This window comes from Stenella coeruleoalba (genome assembly GCF_951394435.1).
Source record: "Stenella coeruleoalba genome assembly, chromosome: 10".
Classification (NCBI taxonomy): domain Eukaryota; kingdom Metazoa; phylum Chordata; class Mammalia; order Artiodactyla; family Delphinidae; genus Stenella; species Stenella coeruleoalba.
The window spans coordinates 38453875-38474591 of record NC_137156.1 but is presented as its reverse complement, the minus strand read 5'-3'; the positions used below and the strand labels follow the sequence as shown (position 1 = coordinate 38474591).

The following is a 20717-nucleotide window of genomic DNA, read 5'->3' as shown; positions in this document are numbered from 1 at the left end:
GACGCACAATGTAGCATTCAAATTTGCACCATTTAATGACCTAGCATGCTTCAAGTTTACAAACCACACGCCGTAATTTGTGTAACTGCCTTCTCATGTTTAAACCTTTATATTCTTTTGATTTGTCCCGTTTATTATTGGTTACTAGGCAAAGAATACCTTTGTACACGGAGCTTTTCTCCCCCTCCTTTTGACTTACTTTCTTAGAATAAGTTCCTAGGAAAGAAATTCTTAACCTTCCCTCCACTCCTTCAAACTCTAACTACTCTCTCTTCCTTTCTTTACTCCTATAACCTTGCTTCTTCAGTCTTTTTGCTTAGCCCTTTGCCTTCCCTAACATAACTGATCTCTCTCAGTTGGCTCTGTCTAGTGGTTGTTTAGGTACCGCAAAAGCTCTCTTGCTTTTAGATCCCAGCTTGACCTCACCGTCCCTTTGGTGGTCCAACATTCTGCAGTGCATTGTGAGGGCTGCTGTTTGCTCTCATTTCTTAACCCTTCCTCTTAGCACAGGGTCCACTCCACTCCTACACTGAGGTTAAAGTCAGCCAGTGATCTCTTTGTAACTTAGTCCAAAGGCTTTTTTCTTGATTTTTATCTCCCCCTGGAGCTGCTACTCTGAAAGGTCCTTCAGGTCTTTCTCTTTCTTTGCCTGCATGTGTCTCCACGCACAGTTTATCTCTTCCATAGAACTTTCTCTAAGGATTGGGATAGCCCACTCTTTTGAGTGCACATTCAACCCAGACATAGCTCATTCCCTTTGCTCCAAAGAGCTTGCAGGCAGACAATATTGAGAGTCTTCTACTTAGAGTTTCAAAATAATCAAATCTTTGTGATAAATTTAAGGATCATAGGCCATATTGTGCCAAGTAACAGAAGATCTACAAAGTGAGGCCCGCAAATCGGCAGCATCAGTGTCACCTGGGAGCTTGTTAGAAATGCATAACTGTAAGCTCCATCCAGGCCTGCTAAATCAGAATCTAGACATTTAACATGATCCCCAGGTGATTCACATGTACATTAACGTATAAGAAGCACCAGTATAGTGGACCAGTGAGTGCCTATCACTAAGAGTCTCCATCAAAAGTACTCCAAGGACCCCTTGGGAACCTCAAACCAATGATTTTCACCTTTAGTTGGGCAAAGTTTGGTGTGGCGGTGATCTTGCTGTCACAGCTATCACCCTTTGATGGACAGGTGGCTAGGTGTGTGGCCTCCCTCCTTCATCATTTTAGGTACAGGTTTATCCCTCTGAAGATGCAAAACGGTTTGAAGAGGACAATCTTTCCCAAGCAAGGAAGACTGTTCTTCAACCAAGAGCATAGGTAAGCTTATAGACTCTTTGGTAAAGTGGACACATCCTGCTAGGGGTGAGAAAAATGGGTCCTATCATCTTTTCCAACAAAAAATGTGTGTGAACAACATAGAACCAAAAGACAAGAATAGTTTATACTCTTCATTCTCTCATTCAGTAAACATTAAGCACCTACTGTGTGCCAAGCACTATTCTAGGTGAGAATAGCAGAGAAGAGCAGAGAACAAAGCAGACAAAATCCTTGCCTTAGTGGAATTTACATTCTAGGGGGTGGAGATGGACAAGAAACAGGTATATAGTACGGAAGGTAGGGAGAGTGCTTTAAAGAAAAATAGAGTGGTGGAGCCCGCTATTTAAGGTGGGTGGTAGGGGCAGGTATCCCCAAGGTGAAGACACTTGGGAATATGGAATGTGGAGCAAGCCATCCAGATATTTGGGGGAAGAGAATTCCAAGCAGAGGAAATGGCTAATACAAAGACCTTGAGGTAGGAACATGCTTGGAGTGTTCAAGGAATAGCAAAAAGGCAATAAGTGTGGTTGGAGCAGATTAAGCAAGGAAGAGAGTGGAACCAAATCATGTAGGGTCTTTAAGGAGCTTGAATTTTATGCCAAGTGTGATGGAGCCATTGCAAGATATTGATCAGAGTAGTGACATAATCTGACATTCTAAAAGGCTCTCTCTCTGCTGTGTGGGGAACAGACTCTAAGGGGGCAAGAGTGGAAGCAAGAGGCCTAATAGCAGGCTGCTGTAAAGCTGTGGGTGGTTTCGATTTGGGTGGTCATGGTGGTGGTGAAAAAAGGCCCAACAATCTCAACTTCCCTAACAAAGAGTATTTTTAAAGTTATCGCTAGACAAGTAAACTTTTTTTTATCTTGGATGGGAAAATGGTTTAGATGTAAAAAATAAAGAGTAAGAATATTAAGGGCTTCTCTGGGTTGAACAATGTTAAGGCATCCCCTGGGAATCGGTGTTATTTAACATTTCATAAATGATCAAGAAAAAGGAATACTTTGAGACATTTCTAGGTACACAAATTATACTCTGCTTTCCACATAGGAAAATATCAAGTCAACAGGGGGCATCTCCTGGAACATTTCTAAAGCTATGTGAATTGGCTGGAAAGTGGCAGGTCACTTGCCAGGTGGACAAGTGTAAGGCAGCTCACATAGGGGGAGACAATTCAGGTGACATCTTTAAGATAATGAACTCTGAACTGCCAGCTGCCACTGAGGAAAGGGATCAGAAGTTGCTGTAGATTAGCCCTTCAAGACATCAGCTCTTGTAAAATCCAAAATGCCAGTAAAAGTTCTGGTGGTCCAGAGTAAAGACAAAGCATCAGTTTCAACAAAAACCTCAGGAAATCCCTTTTGGATCTCAGTATGCAGTGCTAGCCACCGCATCCTAAGAAAAAGAGCCAAAGAAAGGCAGCTTAAAGGATTAAAAGGATAGAGCAGTTTTTGTTTGATGGAGCAAATGCCCATAAAGGTGACCATCTGAGACAAGATAAGATGAAAGTCTATAAAAAGATGAGAAATTCAGAGAAAATTAAAATAGCCCTTTTCATACAATCTCATGATTGTAAAATCAGGGGACAAAAGAAGCTTGAAAATGGAGGTATTTCTGTGTAGAAAGGGGCCATCAGAGGGCATATAAAAGAAGGTCCTTTAGACCTTCCAGTATGTGGAAGGACTGTGCTAGCAGTAACCAGGAGTGGGGTTGGAGAACGATCAGCCTATCTCATCAGTCCTTCGTTGGGACAAAAACTACTCTGGACTAGGGTGTGCTCCCTGCACCACCCCCACCCCCTGCCCGGCCCCACCTCAGTCTCTGTGGTATACAACCACAGAAACTCAAAAAGAGCAAAAAACACCGACAAGACATTAAAAGGATTCAAAATGCTAATATTAAATCTCATTCTGAGTCAAAACTAGGTTGAAAATAAATTCAAGGGCGAAGGATATACAATTGATTAATAAGGGACATTAAGGGTGTTTGAGGGTACATCCTTAATCTTTGTGATTCATGCCTTGGAGATGCGCTATGTCCTCTCAAGAAATGTTACTTTGTAGTCTGAACTGGATAGATAAAATAAGAAGTTTGTCAGCATCTGGGTTCTCATAGTCAGAAAGTGACAGTTATTGGTTGAAACAGAGATTTGATCATTTGAATTTCACCTACAGCACAAGTCCTTTAATAGTGATCAATTACCTGAGGAGAGCGAGGCTCTTGTGAACCAACCGTTACTCACGTGTTGAACAGTTAGCAACTCTGGGCCATCGGGTCAGTATCGATCTTCCTCCACAGATTAAAATATATCAGGGTCCGAACGGAACGGGGGAGGGGAGAAGGTAATAACGAGTGTCGTTGAGTTGGGAGATGTTAAAAATGGGCTGCAACCAACACATGGGCCTTTATTTTTAGGTCAAAGATTTATGTATATAAATATATATGCTCTCTCTTTCCAAAAAGTATTAGACTCAGGAACCTCATTACCCCCCAAAGAAAACAGCACCCTCTCCTCCTTCCCATAGGTCCCTTTCTTTACCTGCTGCTTCTCCTGCCTGGGTTAAGGAACTTTCAGCCCCGCCTCCCGGCTCGTCCAAGCTCCGCCTGACCGGTTCACCTGTGTGCCCAGCCCCTGACGTTACCGTTCGGCTTCAGCGGCCTGCAGGATTCCAGCTCCCGATTGGTCTGTCTGACCACAGCCTGCGCAACCCACCAATGGCAGCGACGCTGGGTGGGAGGGTGCCCACATCCAAGATGGCGCCCCCGGGAGCTGGGAGAGGGTGACCGGCAGCGGGGAAGCGGCCTGGGCTGGCCCTGCGATTGCGGGGTCCTGGGGGCATCTCGCTGGGTACCCCCCTGGCCAGCCTACAGGGCCTTCCCCGGGCCGGAGCAATGGCCGCCGAGAACAGCAAGCAGTTTTGGAAGAGGAGCGCCAAGCTACCGGGGAGGTGAGCCTAGGACGCTGAGAAGAGGGGATTGGACCAAACCCTTCCAGATCCTAAACCCTAAATCCCGCGGGCCTGGGGCGTCAGCGACCCAAGAAGGCTGGTTTGGGGAACCTGGGCGGGGGGAGCTGGGGCTGCCTGGTGGCGGGAGGACAGCTGTCAGGCAAAGGAGCGGGCACCGAGCTTTGGAGGTGGCTGGGTGTGGGAGCAGACCCGGGAGTGGGGGCGTAGGGCTCTGGAGCGGCTGCCCTCGGCCGGGAGGTGGCCGGAGTTCGGGCATAGGGGACAGTGGAATTGGGTGAATAATCAGTGTCGGTCCTGGGTTTGGAAGGCCATCCCCAGAGCTGCTTTTCACTTTAAACAGAACTCCTTCGTGGGGGGAGGGGGGTCTCCACCGCGCACAGGTAGTTGTTTGCACGAGGATGGCCCCTTCCGTCGCTCCCCCAGCTCTGCACGTACGAATTTTTCTCCTGGACTCCCAAAAAAGTTCTGGTGGGAGCGTCTGCGAGGGGACAAGAAAAGTGAGGAAAATTCTTAAGCTCGACCTTACTTTATCTTGAGTTGGCCCTTTCCCGTTAGGAATTATTACAGGGTGACCTAGAATTGAGAATATTTCTTTAGCGTTTTCTAAGGATTTGTTCAACCCCAAGTGACCTCTTCCCCTCTGCCTGGTAATGTACTTCTTGCATTAAATTGTTTAGTAGGAGAACGGACTTTCTAAGTTACTCTCCACTCCCACCATCACCCCCTTTTTGGTATATGTTGAGTCTCTTAGCAATTGTACATTCGTCAGTCTACTGTTGGTTTATAGTTTAAATCTGTTTGGGGGTAGTCCTAAGGAGTAAAAGGAGTGTATATTACAGTCTTAAATTTAAGATTTCTGACAGCCACAGTCTACTTGATAATGAAATTCATGTTGGGTTGTGCCCCACGTGCTACCCTTCCTTATTGATTGATTCAGGGATAATCCTTTAAACCTGTGGGTTTTTTTTTTTTAAATAGCAAGAGAGAAATGAGGGTCAGTGGTTGTTATGCAGCAGTCTTATTTTATTTAGGATCCTGTTAGACATCTGGGGATCAGCTTTAAGTAATACAAGGTAATGCAGAAATAGCTTCAGGTTAAAGTGCTGTGGAATTCCAGTGTTAATATTAATGCTAAAGACTTCTATGTTTTTAGATAGGCACCACTTCCTGCCAACTGATTCTTTTTCCTTCCTGGTCTAGGGAGCTCTCCAGTCTCGCTAACTGCTGTTCTCTGGGGATTTCCATGGTGAGATCATTAAATTTTGACATCTGAAGGTTATAATCAGAACCTATGGGAAAGCTGTTAAATCAGGAAGCAGTGTTTGAGATGTGGGACATGGCAAAGTATTTTGTGCCTACTGACTGCTGGTCGTTATTAACAATTTTTGTTTTCATATTTCCTCTTTTGGATTGTAGAAACAGTCATCTGTTTTGCAAAGCACTACTTTTGTGAGATAGGAAGAGCAGTCTTTTCAGTTTCTTCAAGTTTCTGGCTTCCTTTTTCATTCTGAAGAGGAATATACAGGAATAGAAGAGAGAACATCTGAGTTCTGAAAGACTTGGATTATTATGGGGCTGTTACCTGTGTGATCAAGGGCAAATGATTTACTTAATCTCTTTAGGCCTCAGTTTCCTTATCTGTGAAATGAGGATAAAAATACTTTCTTAAAGGTTCCCGTGAGGACTGAATTAAACACCGTATTTGTGAAGAACCTAGGACAGTGTTTATTTAGCGCATTATAGTTGCTTGATAAATAGTAGTTATTAGTATTACTGTTATTATTAGAGAAAGTAAACATTTAAAAGAATGTTTCTCTGATCCTTACTCCAGTGCTAGGTATTTATTTTCATTGTTTATCTTAAGGCATTAAAATGTTGCCAAAATTCATAATAGTACCTTGCTTGTTGAAGAGAAACATTGTTCAGCTGTGTGCTTTTAGCAGGGAAGCTCCAGGAGCCCCTGGTTATGGGAGAAAACTAAAGGTCTTTTAGATAGAACGTGCTTTGATTTAAGGAAAATATTAGGACATTTTCTCAAGAACAGAACTTTTGCATTTGTGCTCTTTCAGTCATACTGAAGAAAAACTTTCTCTGGTTGGGGAAATGACACAGATAACTGTGTCTAGGTCCATGGCAACCTAGAAGTGAAACTAGTTTACTCTTTGCAGATTGAAAGGTAAAAATTCAAAGAGATGGCAGATTACTTTCAGTTTCTTTGATCATGATCCAGCAACCTTAATTACAACAAATAGGAAAATAGTAAAATAGCCTCAAGTTCAAAATGATTTAAACATCCTTTTGGGGCTTCCCTGGTGGTGCAGTGGTTGAGAGTCCGCCTGCCGATGCAGGGGACATGGGTTCGTGCCCCGGCCCAGGAAGATCCCACATGCTGCGGAGCGGCTGGGCCCGTGAACCATGGCTGCTGACCCTGCGCGTCCGGAGCCTGTGCTCCTCAACGGGAGAGGCCACAACAGTGAGAGTCCCGCGTACCGCAAAAACAACAACAACAACAACATCCTTTTGTAAAATAATAGCTTTATTGAGATAATTCACATATCATAAAAATTCACCCTTTTAAAGTGTATAATTCAGTGGTATTCAGTATATTCATCTAGAGTATAAATGGTTTTGTGCAGCCATCACCACTAATTTCAGAACATTTTCATCACCCCGAAAAGAAACCTCATAGCCATTAGTAGTCACTCCCCATCCCTTCCTCCCTCTGGCCCCTGGCAACCACTAATCTTTCTGTTTCTATGGATTTACCTATTCTGAACATTTCCTATAAATGGAATAATGTGATATGAGGCCTTTTGTGCCTGGTTTCTTTCATTAAGTGTAATGTTTTCAAGGCTCATTCATGTTGTGGCATGTATCAGTATTTCATTCCTTTAATGGCTAACTAATATTCCTTGTATGGAAGTACCTCATTTTGTTTATCCATTCATTAATTGATGGACATTAGGGTTGTTTCTACTTTTTGGCTATTATGAATAATGCTATGAAATTCACGTGCAGGTTTTTGTGTGAAAGTATGTTTTCTATTCTTTTGAGTATATGTAGGAGTGGAATTGCTGGGTCATATGGTAGTTTGATGGAATTAAACATCTTTTTTAAGTTCTTTCAGTTATTCATAAGAGCCCCATGTACTTAATACATCAAATGGTCCTTGTGTGGATGCCTAGGAAGACAGGACGTAGTATGTACCATGTGGTTAAGAATACAGACTCTGGAAACTTGAAACTAGTAGATAAATAAGTTCTGGAGAGTTAATGGACAGCATAGTGATTATGGTCAACAACACTGTATTATAAACTTCAAAGTAGCTAAGAGACTAGATCTTAATTGTTCTAACCACAAAGAAGAAATGATAATTATGTGACATGATAGAGGTGTTAGCCAATGCGACAGTGGTAATCATATTGCAGTACAGTCAGCCCTCAGTGTCGGGGGGGATTGGTTCCAGGACCCCCTCAGATACCAAAATCTGCAGATGCTCAAGTCCTTTATATGAAATGGCAGTATGGTTGGCCCTCAATATCCGTGGGTTCCACATCCATCCGCAGATTCAACCAACCGTGGATCAAACTTCGGAGGGCGACTGTAAGTGTACTGAACCAACAGAATGTACATCTTAAACTTACACAATGTTATATGTCAATTATATCTCCAAAAAAGGAGAAAAAACAAAAAAGAATGCAAGCTCTGGAACCTGACTGCCTGGTTTCAAATCCCAGCTCTAACACTTTCTAACTGTGTGACCTTGGGCAGTTACTTAACCTCTTTGTGCCTTAGTTTCCTCATCTGTAAAATGGGGACAGACTACCTTATAAGGCTGTTATGAGGATTAAATGAGATAATGCATAGAAAGTACATAGAAGGTACTCACTAATATTAGCCATTATGAAAATGATAGTTGTGATTACAGTAGCTCCTATTTTTATTTGTTTCTCCTAGTTGCTCTAGTTTCTGAAACTGGAATTGAAAAACTTTGATCAGTGGTGTGTCTGGAGCCCCCAGTGAGTCCTGGGTGGAAAAAAATACCACCTATTGTTAAATAGACAGAGGGTTTACGGAGGCACAAAGAAGCCTAATGCAGGGTCTCTGTGGCTGTCAGGTGTTCGTTAGCGATGAAAAGTATGATTTTGAGCAGTGGTTCTCAAACTGTAATGAGTCACCTGGAAGGCTCGTTAAAACACAGATTGCCAGGCCCCACTTCTAGAGTTTCTTTTTTTTTAAATTAATTAATTAATTAATTTTTGGCTGAATTGCGTGTTTGTTCATTGTGGTGCGCAGGCTTCTCATTGCAGTGGCTTCTCTTGTTGCAGAGCACAGGCTCTAGGGATGCGGGCTTCAGTAGCCATGGCTCAAAGGCTCTAGAGCACAGGCTCAGTAGCTGTGGCTCACGGGCTTAGTTGCTCTGCAGCATGTGGGATCTTCCCAGACCAGTCCTCGAACCCATGTCTCCTGCATTGGCAGACAGATTCTTAACCACTGCGCCACCAGGGAAGCCCACTTCCAGAGTTTCTAATTCAGTAGGTCTGAGGTGGAACCTGAGAAGTTGAGCTTCTAAGAAGTGCCCAAAGGATACCGCTACTGCTAATCTGGGAGCTGCACTTTGAGAACCACTGAGAAAAATAACCCTGAATTAGACTGAAAGAAACCTGATTTCTAGTGCTGGATGCTTTTGCTGTATGGATACTGAACAATTTTTTTTTTTTTTTGGCCACACCACGAGGCATGTGGGATCTTAGTTCCCCGACTAGGGTTTGAACCTGTGGCCCCTGCAGTAGAAGTGCGGAGTCTTAACCACTGGACTGCCAGGGAAGTCCCTGGATACTGTACAGTTAATGCATCTCTGTTTTGCTGTCTAATAGCATCTCTCATGTAACACATCCAAGCAGAATTCTTGATTTCCACATCTGCCCACTCCTGCAAAGGTCTTCTGTCCATCTCACTTAATGACCCATTGACCAAGTTCCTCAGACCAAAAATCCTAATGTCTTTCATCCTTCTCTTTATCTTCCTGCCACATCCAATTCATTAGCAAGTCCTGTATTGGCTTGTCACAATATAGCCTGAATATGAGCTGTTCTCACCACTTCTCCCCCTACTACCAGGATCAGACTGAGTCCTCTCTTGCCTGGACCACTGCTATACCTTCCTAACTGGTCTCCCTGCTGTGAGTGGAGTCGGTGACCCTAATCCCCGTTGTTCAAGTCAGCTATAGTTAGGAGGCTACTGCAGTTAGTAGAGGGAGAGGTTAAGAGGGCTTGGACTAGGGCAATGGCAATAAAGGACATGTTTGGGAATATCTACAGGACTTGGTAAATCATTGGATTTGGGGAGTAAGGGAGAAGGAGGTGCCAAAGAGATGTCACCTTCAGGTTTCTGGCTTGGGTGGTCAGGTAAGATTGTGGTGTCCTATCCTCAGAAAAAGCCACATTTTTGGACAACGTACTAACTACTCCATGCTCAGTTTTCTTATCTATGAAATGAGAAGTCTGGATTAAGTGAGCTCTGAGGCTCTTACCAGTTCTGACGTTGAATGTTAAACTTGCCAACTCCAACTCGTGTCACTGGATATTTCTTTTTTGCTCTGTCACTCACAAAAGCATGATCTACAGGTAAGAGTAGGTTTGGGAGGGGCACGCCAGAAGTGGGTTTTTCTGTCTTGTGCTTTTGAAAGCAGTGAATCACTGGCCCCACTGAACATCTGAGTGTCACGAAATTGTAGAATGTTAGAATTCCACCCTAAGAGCACTGCCAGTGAGGAAACTGAGGCCAGAGGGGGAAAGTGACTTGCCCCAAAGGACACTGTAAATTTCTTGACTTCTGATCCACACTCTGCTACTGCTTCCCCCTTCCCTCAATCTCTGCGAAGATTTAGACACCGTCTGTCCAAGCACCTCATCCAGTCCAAGGGTGTGGACGCTGCCATTGAAAAGTTGCGGATGAGACTTGGAGTAGGAGAGACAAATGTGAGCCAAAGCCTGGCTCATTTCCCACGTTATTTCCAACCCTTCTGGGGAGGGCTTCTCCCTCTTTTTAAGCAAAAGTGTTTATTGTGAAAGTCAAGGAGCTCTTTGAACATTCAGTGAAGTTGAGAAAAGTGTCTAATCACTCGAATTACTTAGGAGCCCATGGATTTTTAACTGAAACCGTCTCTGTCATTTGGTCATTTTTCAGAACACTAATGAATCTGATAGTAGACTCGGCGTAATGGTCCCAGCCTATCTGGGCAGGTACATTACCACCTATTCTTAACTTGAAAATGCTTTATTGATAAAGTCAGTGACTAGGAGATACTGAATTATCCCTGAAACAGCCAGTTCTGGAAGACTTCCATCAAGTGAGTGTGTGACCCTGCATTGATTGCCAGCATGTTTGGCTTTAAATTGGATAGCTCTGTTCCCATGTTTGCTTTAGCTCCTCTGTCAGTGCTGAACAAACACCTGTTGATTTTTTCCTGCCAAGCTTTACGCACCGTTCCGACTACGTGAACCAGCTATGCCAATACATCCTTTGGCGTTGGTTTATTGAAGAGAACAACGGAGATTGACCGAGATTTTTGCTTCATTTTGTCTTTGTTGTAGCACAGCCCGTGGCATTCTTTTCTCTGTGTGTGCAGTGTGATTGCCTCTTGTTTTTAGGTCTAGCTAGACAGGAGTCAGCTTAAACAGAGGCCTGGGTTTTGTATAGTTCCAGCCTTGACTCACTAAGGATTGTTAAGTGCCTGCTGGTGTGTGTCATGCTCTGCCAGGTGGTGAGGGGACTCCAGAAAAAGACATGGTGCCACCACTGCTCAGTAGAAGCTGAAAAACTCCTTGGCAGCACAGCTTCCCCTGGTGAGGATGCTGCATATTACTGCCTTTCCAGTTTTTCCACTTAACATATGTTACTTCTGTAATCAGAAAAACTTAAAAGCAGAGCTGGGTAAAAACACATTGTTGAGTGAGAAAAGCAAGATGTAGACCGATATGTACATGCAGTCTTTTATGTAAAGTTTTAAAACATAAAAAAGATATTATATGTTGTTTATGGATACATGAATATATATAAAAGTATAAAAGCAGACGGGAAGGATTTTGTACCCACTTCAGGATAGTGGTTATCTCTTGGGGAGGCAGGGGAATGGGGCTGGGGACTGCAACTGGGACTTCAGAAGTCTCTCTAATGCTTTATTTTCTTAAAAACAGAAATGTGACAAGTGTTAATATTTGTTAAGTCAGAGTGATGGGTACATGGATGTTATATCTTTCTCTGGACTTTTCTTTGTTTTTGAAAATGTGAATTAAATGCCTTTTACATTTGTGGTAGAGCAAATGTTTCTTTAATTTGTGTTGGAGAAATCAGCCAGCCAGCCATGAAATTAAGTAGTATTTAAAGTAGCATTTATGATTTAGCGTCAAAGTAAGTCATAAATACAGTATGATGTCATTTATATAAAGTCTTTAAAACATGCAGAGCAACACTATATATTGTTTAAGGATACATACATAGAAAATGTAAAAACAAAAATGAGGGTGAAAAATGCCAGATTCGATAAAATGGTTTCCTAGGAAGGGAGGAAGGGTTGTGCTGGGGTTTCAACTCCATAGTGTCTTATTTCTTTTCTTTTTTTTGGCTGTGCCACGCAGCATGTGGGACCTTAGTTCCCTGACCAGGGATCAAACCCATGTCCCCTGCATTGGAAGCGCAGAGTTTTAACCACTGAACCGCCAGGGAAGTCCAATAAGGTCTTATTTCTTATGTAGGTGTTAAGCATCTACCTGGGTGTACCCTATATTATGGTCTAAATCTAGTTTATTTAAAAAAATAGCTTTTTTTTTTTTTAAGCAATATAAGCCCTGATGTCTGCATTTTAGGGAATCAGAGAAGGAATGGGTTAGTGGATGCTCAGAGAAGGTCTTATGGGGCAGTGGGTGTAGAATTTGAAGGAATTTTTTTAGGACAGATAAGATTTTGAAAATGGAGTAGGCAGAAGAGCCCAGTTTAGTATTTAAGGTGTTTTTGGAAGGTGGAGTGGAGACCAGCCTGCTCTAGAGTTGAGTTTGGGTTTGGGAGGAGTAGATGGTGCAGGTTGATAAGTGAATTATACATGCCAGGAAATTGAGCACCTTAATCACCAGGATCTTTCTGTCTGTCTTCATTTAGTCTTTGGATGGTAATTGATGCCTTTGGCCTTTAAACCTGCACAATTAGGATTGTTTTTTTTCTGCATGGATTACTGGCAGGTGGTAATACTCATTTATGGAGAGAACCTAAGGATTCTCTCATATTTTTCTACTCAGTCACCCAACCCAACTTACCCATTGAAATCTTCCTGCAAAGTTTATTCTCTGATATTTATATTTTACTAACATAGAAGCTTATGGACTTGGAGAGTTCAGGTGTACTCAGAGTATTTGCAAACATTAAAGTAGAAATCAATGTCCCTTTGGGTTTTCTAGTTTGTTTGTGCTTTTTGTTTTGTCTAAGCTTTCTCCCTCTAAGCCAAACTTTCCTGTATTCTTTAATCCCTCGTATTTTCTCTCTTCTTTTCCTCTGCCTAGGATACTCTATAAATACAGTCAAGTAGTACTGTTTGTATTTCTGTGGTCCTACATGTGATGGTTAATTTACAAATTACTTAATCTTCCAGAGAAGTTCAGGGAGTAGGGATTCTTACAACTAAAAAAGTCAGGGACATAGTCATAACTAAAGATTGTACACAAGAATATTCCCTTTGGGGAACCTCTTGCACTGTTGGTGGGAATGTAAATTGATACAGCCACTGTGGAGAACAGTATGGAGGTTCCTTAAAAAACTAAAAATAGAACTACCATACACCCAGCAATCCCACTACTGGGCATATACCCTGAGAAAACCATAATTCAAAAAGAGTTGTGTACCACAATGTTCATTGCAGCTCTATTTACAATAGTCAGGACGTGGAAGTAACGTAAGTGTCCATCGACAGATGAATGGATAAAAAAGATGTTGCACATATATACAATGGAATATTACTAAGCCATAAAAGGGAACGAAATTGAGTTATTTGTGCTGAGGTGGATGGACCTAGAGTCTGTCATACAGAGTAAAGTTAGTCAGAAAGAGAAAAACAAATACCGCGTGCTAACACAATAAAGACGAAGACATAGGGTATGGACTTGAGGACAAGGGGAGGGGGAAGGGTAAGCTGGGAGGAAGTGAGAGAGTGGCATGGATTTATATATACTACCAAATGTAAAATAGATAGCTAGTGGGAAGCAGCCGCATAGCACAGGGAGATCAGCTCCATGCTGTGTGACCACCTAGAGGGGTGGGACAGGGAGGGTGGGAGGAAGACGCAAGAGGGAGGAGATATGGGGTTATATGTATATGTATAGCTGATTCACTTTGTTATACAGCAGAAACTAACACACCATTGTAAAGCAATTATACTCCAATGAAGATGTTTAAAAAAAAAGAATATTCCCTTTGGAATCTTAGTAGAAATCAATGTGAATTGGCTACATTTTTATTTAAAAGCAACTTTAGGATCACATCTGTTATGTCAAAGTAGGTACTTGGTAAACTTGTTCTATTTTCTAAATGTTAGGTAAGGAATAAATTACAAAAATTGGAAGGAGGAAGAAAACCAACATTTCTTAAGCACTGAGTGTGTGCCAGGCAGCGTTCACCTCACTACTTGCTAGTGTTACTATCTGCAGAAATTGTGCTGAAGGGCTTTTTACACATTATCCCGTTTAAACCTCCCAACCCTCTTAAGATTGCTTAATTTATTTCTTAAAAAGGTGATAATGTACACAATACTAATTCAGAAAGGTACAAAAAGGTTTGCACTGAAAACTAAGTCACTGTCACAGGGCCCTCCAGTCATCAGTTCCACTTCCATACCACTGCTACTGGTGTCTTATGTGTTCTTTCAGAGATACACTATAAATACATAGACATGATCATATATAATTATGTGGATATATTTTATTTTAAAGATTTTTACAAAAATGGAGGTATTATTGTGCATATAATGCTGCATCTTTTTTCTTTAAAATAAATTTATTTATTTATTTATTTATTTTTGGCTGTATTGAGTCTTCGTTGCTGCATGCGGGCTTTCTCTAGCTGCGGAGAGCGAGGGCTACTCTTCATTGTGGTGCGCGGGCTTCTCATTGCAGTGTCTTCTCTTGTTGTGGAGCACAGGCTCTAGGGTGCATGGGCTTCAGTCGTTGTGGCACATGGGCTCAGTAGTTGTGGCTCATGGGCTCAGTAGTTGTGGCTCACAGGCTCTAGAGCACAGGCTCAGTAGTTGTGGTGCCCGGGCTTAGTTGCTCTGCGGCATGTGGGATCTTCCCGGACCAGGGTTCCGACCCATGTCCCCCGCATAGGCAGGCAGATTCTCAACCACTGCACCACCAGGGAAGAGCCCTCTGCATCTTTTTTCAATGAATGTTTCATGTCAGTGGATGTAGAACTGCCTAATTCTTTTTAACAGATGTACTGTAATTTATTTAACCAGCCCCATTGACAATAATCCTTTTTCTTTTAATAGGAAAGTTCAGCCCATTTATATTTATTGGAAAGACTGATATATTTGGTTTTAGTTCTATTTTTAATATTTTCTTTTAAAAAAATCTTTCACTATCAGGACAGTACTTGCTTTGGGAGGTGGGTGTGCGTGTGTATATTCTGATGATTTGAAAGGTTTCTTTTTATTCTAGTGATTGCGTATAACTTTTTACCATATTTCTTCAGACAGTATCTATTGACTCCCTGCCATGAGTAATGATAAAATTAGTAGTTATATTTCCTGCCTCTTCCTCACTTGCTTTTAGTTGATTATATTATTTTTCTTAGTTTTATTTTATATCTTGAAACATACTTACACCTATATTACTTGAGCTATCAGCTTTAAATATCTTTTGAGCCTTGTCAGTAAAAGATGAGGAAATCAGTCTACTTATTTCAATCTACTTTTTCCTCCATCCCACTTTAACATTTGCCAATTACATTATTTTTACATTCTCTTCTGCAACCATAAAGCCTCAAATTTAAGACTCAGGCTTAAGGTAAAATCAATTAAATGCTCTCCATCAGTCCTTTTGCTATAGTTTCTCCATTTATTTCATTATTAATAGAAGTTTTTCCTCTAGTAGTTTCTTCAGGAAGGAGTCAGGGAGACCATATTCCCTGAGTTCTTACATATTGAAACATGTTTTTCTGTCACCTTTGTACTTAACAGTTTGGATTGATAAACAATTATTTTCAGGTCACTCTTTTTTTCTTTTTTTTTTTTAAAAACTGTGAACTACTACAGAAAAGTACATGAAACAATTGTTTGGTATAATACTTGGTAAATAATCTCAAAGTGAACACCCCAGAATCCCCCTGTGTCTGTTGTCTCTCACACCTCCTTCCTTCCCCTCAGTGATAACCACGTCCTTTTATGTTAATCAGTCCTTGCTTTCTTTATAGTGTTACTACTATGGATGCATCCCTAAACAATAGAAATCATTTTTGTCAGTTTCTGAAGTGTATATATATATATATATATAGAATTATATAGTATCTACTCTTTTATTCTTTGCTTTTTTGCTCAACATGACATTTGTAAGATCCATTCACATTACTTTCAGCCTTACTCCATTTATTTACGTTGCTGTAAAGTATTCTATTATGTGAACACATGACAGTTTATTTCTCTGTTGATAGACACTTGGGTTGTTTCTAGTTTGGGGCTAAAAGGATCCATAATGCTATGGACACTTTTATATGTATCTCTTGATACACATATCTATATATTTCTCTAAAGATATATATTTGGGAATGAAAATACTGGGTCTTAGGGTATGCATATTTTGTTCGTCCTAGATACAGCCAAACATTTTTGAAGTGGTCGTATCTCTTTATATCCGTACCAGCAGTGTGTGAGAGTCCCGTGGGTCACTCTAGTCTTGATTTGTGGTGTTGCTTCACTGTCTTGTAGTCCAAGTGGTCCTTTGGGGTAGGTGATATTCCAATTTTATAGATGAGAAAGCATATTCAAAGTGGTCAGGTAATTTAATGCAAGTTTATAGAGGTAGTAGATGACACAACTGGCATTTGAACTCTGTTCTCTCCAACTCTAAAGCCTTTCCATGCTGCCTTCTTTACAGATAGAACTTCCTGACAGTCAGTTACGTAGGGCACTGAAACCTCACCAGGGAAGATGAACATTTTTTTTTTAAAGAGTAGGGTGCTATCCTTTGGCTTGGGTATAGTTGTTCTTGGAGGCAACCTGCTTCTCAAAGTCCCTTCCAATGTTGTGATGCAGGTGGTACTCACCCAACATATTTACTTTCCTGACAACTTGCTTCTTCCTTTTTTCCTTGCTTTTAGCATCCAGCCCGTGTATGGAGCACAGCACCCTCCTTTGGACCCCCGGCTCACCAAAAAGTAAGTCAAGATATTTTTCCTTTCATGCATGTACTTCTCCTAAAACCCTGAAACCCTCCCCTACTTTGTTGAAATGACAGTTTCCACTTGGACCTTTTCTAGTGTCTCCTCTGCTCTGTTTTGGATCAGAAGATGAGCAATCTTCTTACCTCTAAGCAGTCCATTACTAAGTGGAAAATTAACTTACATCAGAGATTTTTTTCTTATATTGGAAGGTGGTATATGTAGGGGTTTGGTGTTGGATTCTCTGTTCTGTGAGAAGGTCTTTATTGATTAAATATTGTCCTGAAATTGAATGATTGATGACCTTCTTCTGGTTTCTGGGGCCCATTGCTTCTGAATATATATATAGGTCTGCCCTCTTCCTTATTCTCTGAGAATTGAGGCAAATAGAACATAACTGTGGGACTGACAGTTTTCAGGTCCTCTTTCTCTTTGACACACTCAAGGAAACGCAGCCAGACAATGGAGTTAAAAGCTCCCAGGAGACTATTTCTTTTTTTTCTTTTTTTTTTAATCCCGCCCCACCCCCTGTCCTGAAGGCTATTTCTTCTAGTAAAATTCTAGTAAATTATTTTCTAACACAGCAGAGACCCTAGTTAAATCCAAGATGTGTGGATGTGTATTTGTATCCCCAATTATCGCTTTATCACATCTTTCTCTCATAGGCCATCGTTCAGCCACAATAAATTTAAATGAGGAGGTGGGTCGTCTTCTCGCATGTTCTGAGAACTTTTGCCTCTATCTTTGAGCAGGCTTAATCTTAGAGACTTATTTCTAGGAAAGTTGTTGCTTGTAATGAAAGCTGAATGATTTGAGAGGTACAGGAGACCTAGGTTCTCATCCTTCAGGGGCCTGTGTGATAATATCTACCCTTTCTTTCTTCATAGTCAACAGGGAAGTAAAGATAATGTACATTAAAATATTTTGAATACCTAGAAAAATACCTTATCAAATATGCATCATCAATATTTTAATATTCTTTTAATAACTTAATGTGTGGTGAACTTTCTATAATTCTACAAACTCATTCTTTTTGCAGTTTGGCCAATGTGTAGAAGGTACAGTCTTCTGAATTACTATAGAGGCATGACTACTGTTCATTTCTGTAAAATGCACAATTTTTATATCAGGAACCGCTAGAGTGTAAGCTCTTTGTTCACCACTGTACCCTTAGCACCTAGACCAGCAGGTTGCACATGGTAGGCACTGAGTAAATATTTATGGAATGAAGGAATGAAGTCCCTGCATTTACTTAGACAATGGGTTTTTCTTTAACGTTTCTTAGTATGTACCTTGTATTAGATCTTCTTAAGGGGAAACATGTTTTCTGTGGTAGTTTTGTGATATTTTCATTAAGTATAATGAATTTTATTTCCTCGTTTTACCATCCGTGGACTCTCTGGTCTGTTGGCCAGTGTAACAGGCACTGTTAATTACCTTCCCAACAGTCTTCCCTGCACCTGCTTCTTCCTTGCTCAGGAACCACAGTTCTATTCAGTTCTTGAGCCGGTGACAGTGTACTTAGAGTAGGTATCTGGGTTAGTTTAAGCCTTTTATAATAATTCCTTGGTAATACCAGTGACTGGTCTATGATGGGCTCATCTCATTGGTTCTGGCCAATGAGATGTAAAAGAAAGTCTCCTGAAGGAGGGTTCTTGGAAGGATTTTCTTTTTTTGACCAGGGAGAGAACATTTTGTGAAGAAAGCTGCATTTTGCCTCCACTCACATTTCCTGCTTTTCAATGCGTTAGTGTGAAAATGAGTTGTGAAGGGCTTCCCTGGTGGCGCAGTGATTAAGAATCCGCCTGCCAATGCAGGGGACACAGGTTCGAGCCCTGGTCTGGGAAGATCCCATATGCCGCGGAGCAACTAAGCCCGTGCGCCACAACTACTGAGCCTGCGCTCTAGAGCCCACGAGTCACACTGCTGAGCCTGCATGCCACAACTACTGAAGCCCGTGCGCCTAGAGCCTGTGCTCCTCAACAAGAGAAGCCACCACAATGAGAAGCCCGCACACTGCAACGAAGAGTAGCCCTGCTTGCCACAACTAGAGAAAGCCCACGCACAGCAATGAAAACCAAACGCAGCCAAAAATAAATAAATTAATTTAAAAAAAAAAAGAAAAGAAAATGAGATGTGAAGAACTGTAACAGTTAACTTGTACCCTGAGGGAAAGACAAGAGAATTGCAGAGACACCAGCTCAGTGCCCTGACATCGTGGTCTTTACAACTTAAGGATCATAGTTGAGTATTCTGTTCCTTGTAGCCAGTTCTGTTCGCAGCCAGGATTTGTTGATTGGTAATAGATCCATTACAGCATAATTTATCATGGCCTTTGATAAACACATGGCTAACGTAAAATCTGCCATCCACCTGTATATAAGGCAGTGGGATGTACTATCCTATTTTATGTTTGGGTCAGAGTCACCATACCCTCTCTGCATCTGTCATCAACTGAGTTTTCCCTGATTCTGTATTTAAGGCAGGTCTTGAGGAATATCACCATATCCCAGACTGCCAAGGCAAACTTTATATACTCTTGTTTTTCCCACCTATTTTTAATTTATTTTTATGTTCATTTTTTGGCTGCACCGCAGCATGCGGGATCTTAGTTCCCCGATCAGGGATCAAACCCGCGCCCCCTGCAGTGGAAGCGCGGAGTCTTAACCACTGGACCGCCAGGGAAGTCCCCTTTTCCCACCTATTAATGATATAAAACCATGAATGTTTCCACTGGTCATTCAGCAGAGTTACATTCATACTTTCAGTAGAAGTAGTTATTTAGCTCTGCAATTTGGGAGGAATATAATTGTCACTGAATAAATTGCATCCCTTTTTTGTGCATGTGGTGGTTTGGTATTACCACTCTACAATCTGGGACAACATCTAGGTCTGCACTGGACCATTTTACAATTCCAGATTGTTACAATAAAACATTTATTGCCCTTATTTGAGTACCTTTGTTGGGACATTTTTATTACTTTCTCTGCTACCTGATTACCGTTCCACTTCAAGCTACCATTAATTACTGTGTGGTTAATCCTCATTACAGTAGAAGCCTTTACATTGGGTCTTCAATCATCTAAACTGCACGAGCACAGCAAGTCATTACCTGTCTGTGTATTTTGACTTCCACTTGCCAAATTATTACCATTAGTGATAATATTGCCTGCAATAATTTTTATAGCTCAGATAAAACTAGTCTTACCGCAGAGCGGCCTCATTGGCCACTTGATGGTATGATAAACTTCTAAACTTATTGTTTTCTGAATTGATATCCTAGTTCTGAGTTATAAATCTAGTTCATGTGAAGCCACACTAGTCATTGATATGACTGGATTTAGCAAATTCCCCACTTGCTTCACACCCCTTTACCAGTGTCAAACGTTATTTTTCTAAATAAATTTGTGTTGTATTTCTATTAAGTGAACAGCCGTCTCAGTAAAACAACGTAGTATTCATCAAATCACAGAATGATTGATCTTTTGTTTCCTAACCCATATAACAAACAAACTATAATTTGGCATACAGATGTAAGGAGGTATGGTGAAGGTGTCTATGCGAGGCCAGGTTGGTTGTAACTTCGATATAGTTCTGTTTAAGTAATTTTGGTTAAACTTCAAGCCACACTGTGGCATTATTGTGCCTCAGGTTAGTTATAGATTAGTTGGGACCATGTTAAAATTAGGCAGCCTATAAGCCAAAGGCACCTCCAGCTAGAATTACCTGGATTAATATTTTACTGACACTCACCATGGCCCATCTCTTGGTGCGGTATTTTTTTGTTTGTTTGTTTTTAAAATTTATTTATTATTATTTTCGGCTGCATTGGGTCTTCGTTGCTGCGCGCAGACTTTCTCCAGTTGCAGCGAGGGGGGCTACTCTTCGTTGCGGTGCACGGGCTTCTCATTGCCGTGGCTTCTCTTGCTGCGGAGCACGGACTCTAGAGCGCAGGCTCAGTAGTTGTAGCTCGCGGGCTTAGTTGCTCTGCGGCATGTGGGATCTTCCC

The 20717-nt window shown here is 41.5% G+C and overlaps 1 protein-coding gene across 1 annotated transcript in view; it reads left to right on the top strand.

The window, feature by feature from the left end:
- Nucleotides 1–4023: 4023 nt before the first annotated feature.
- TBC1D22B (TBC1 domain family member 22B) overlaps nucleotides 4024–20717 on the top strand; it is a 65421-nt gene continuing 48727 nt past the window's right edge. Inside the window, exons 1-2 of the mRNA XM_079933264.1 lie at nucleotides 4024–4267; nucleotides 16649–16705. Coding sequence (XP_079789390.1) covers nucleotides 4212–4267; nucleotides 16649–16705 — 113 coding nt within the window. The 5' untranslated portion in view covers nucleotides 4024–4211. The remainder of the gene's footprint in view (nucleotides 4268–16648; nucleotides 16706–20717) is intronic.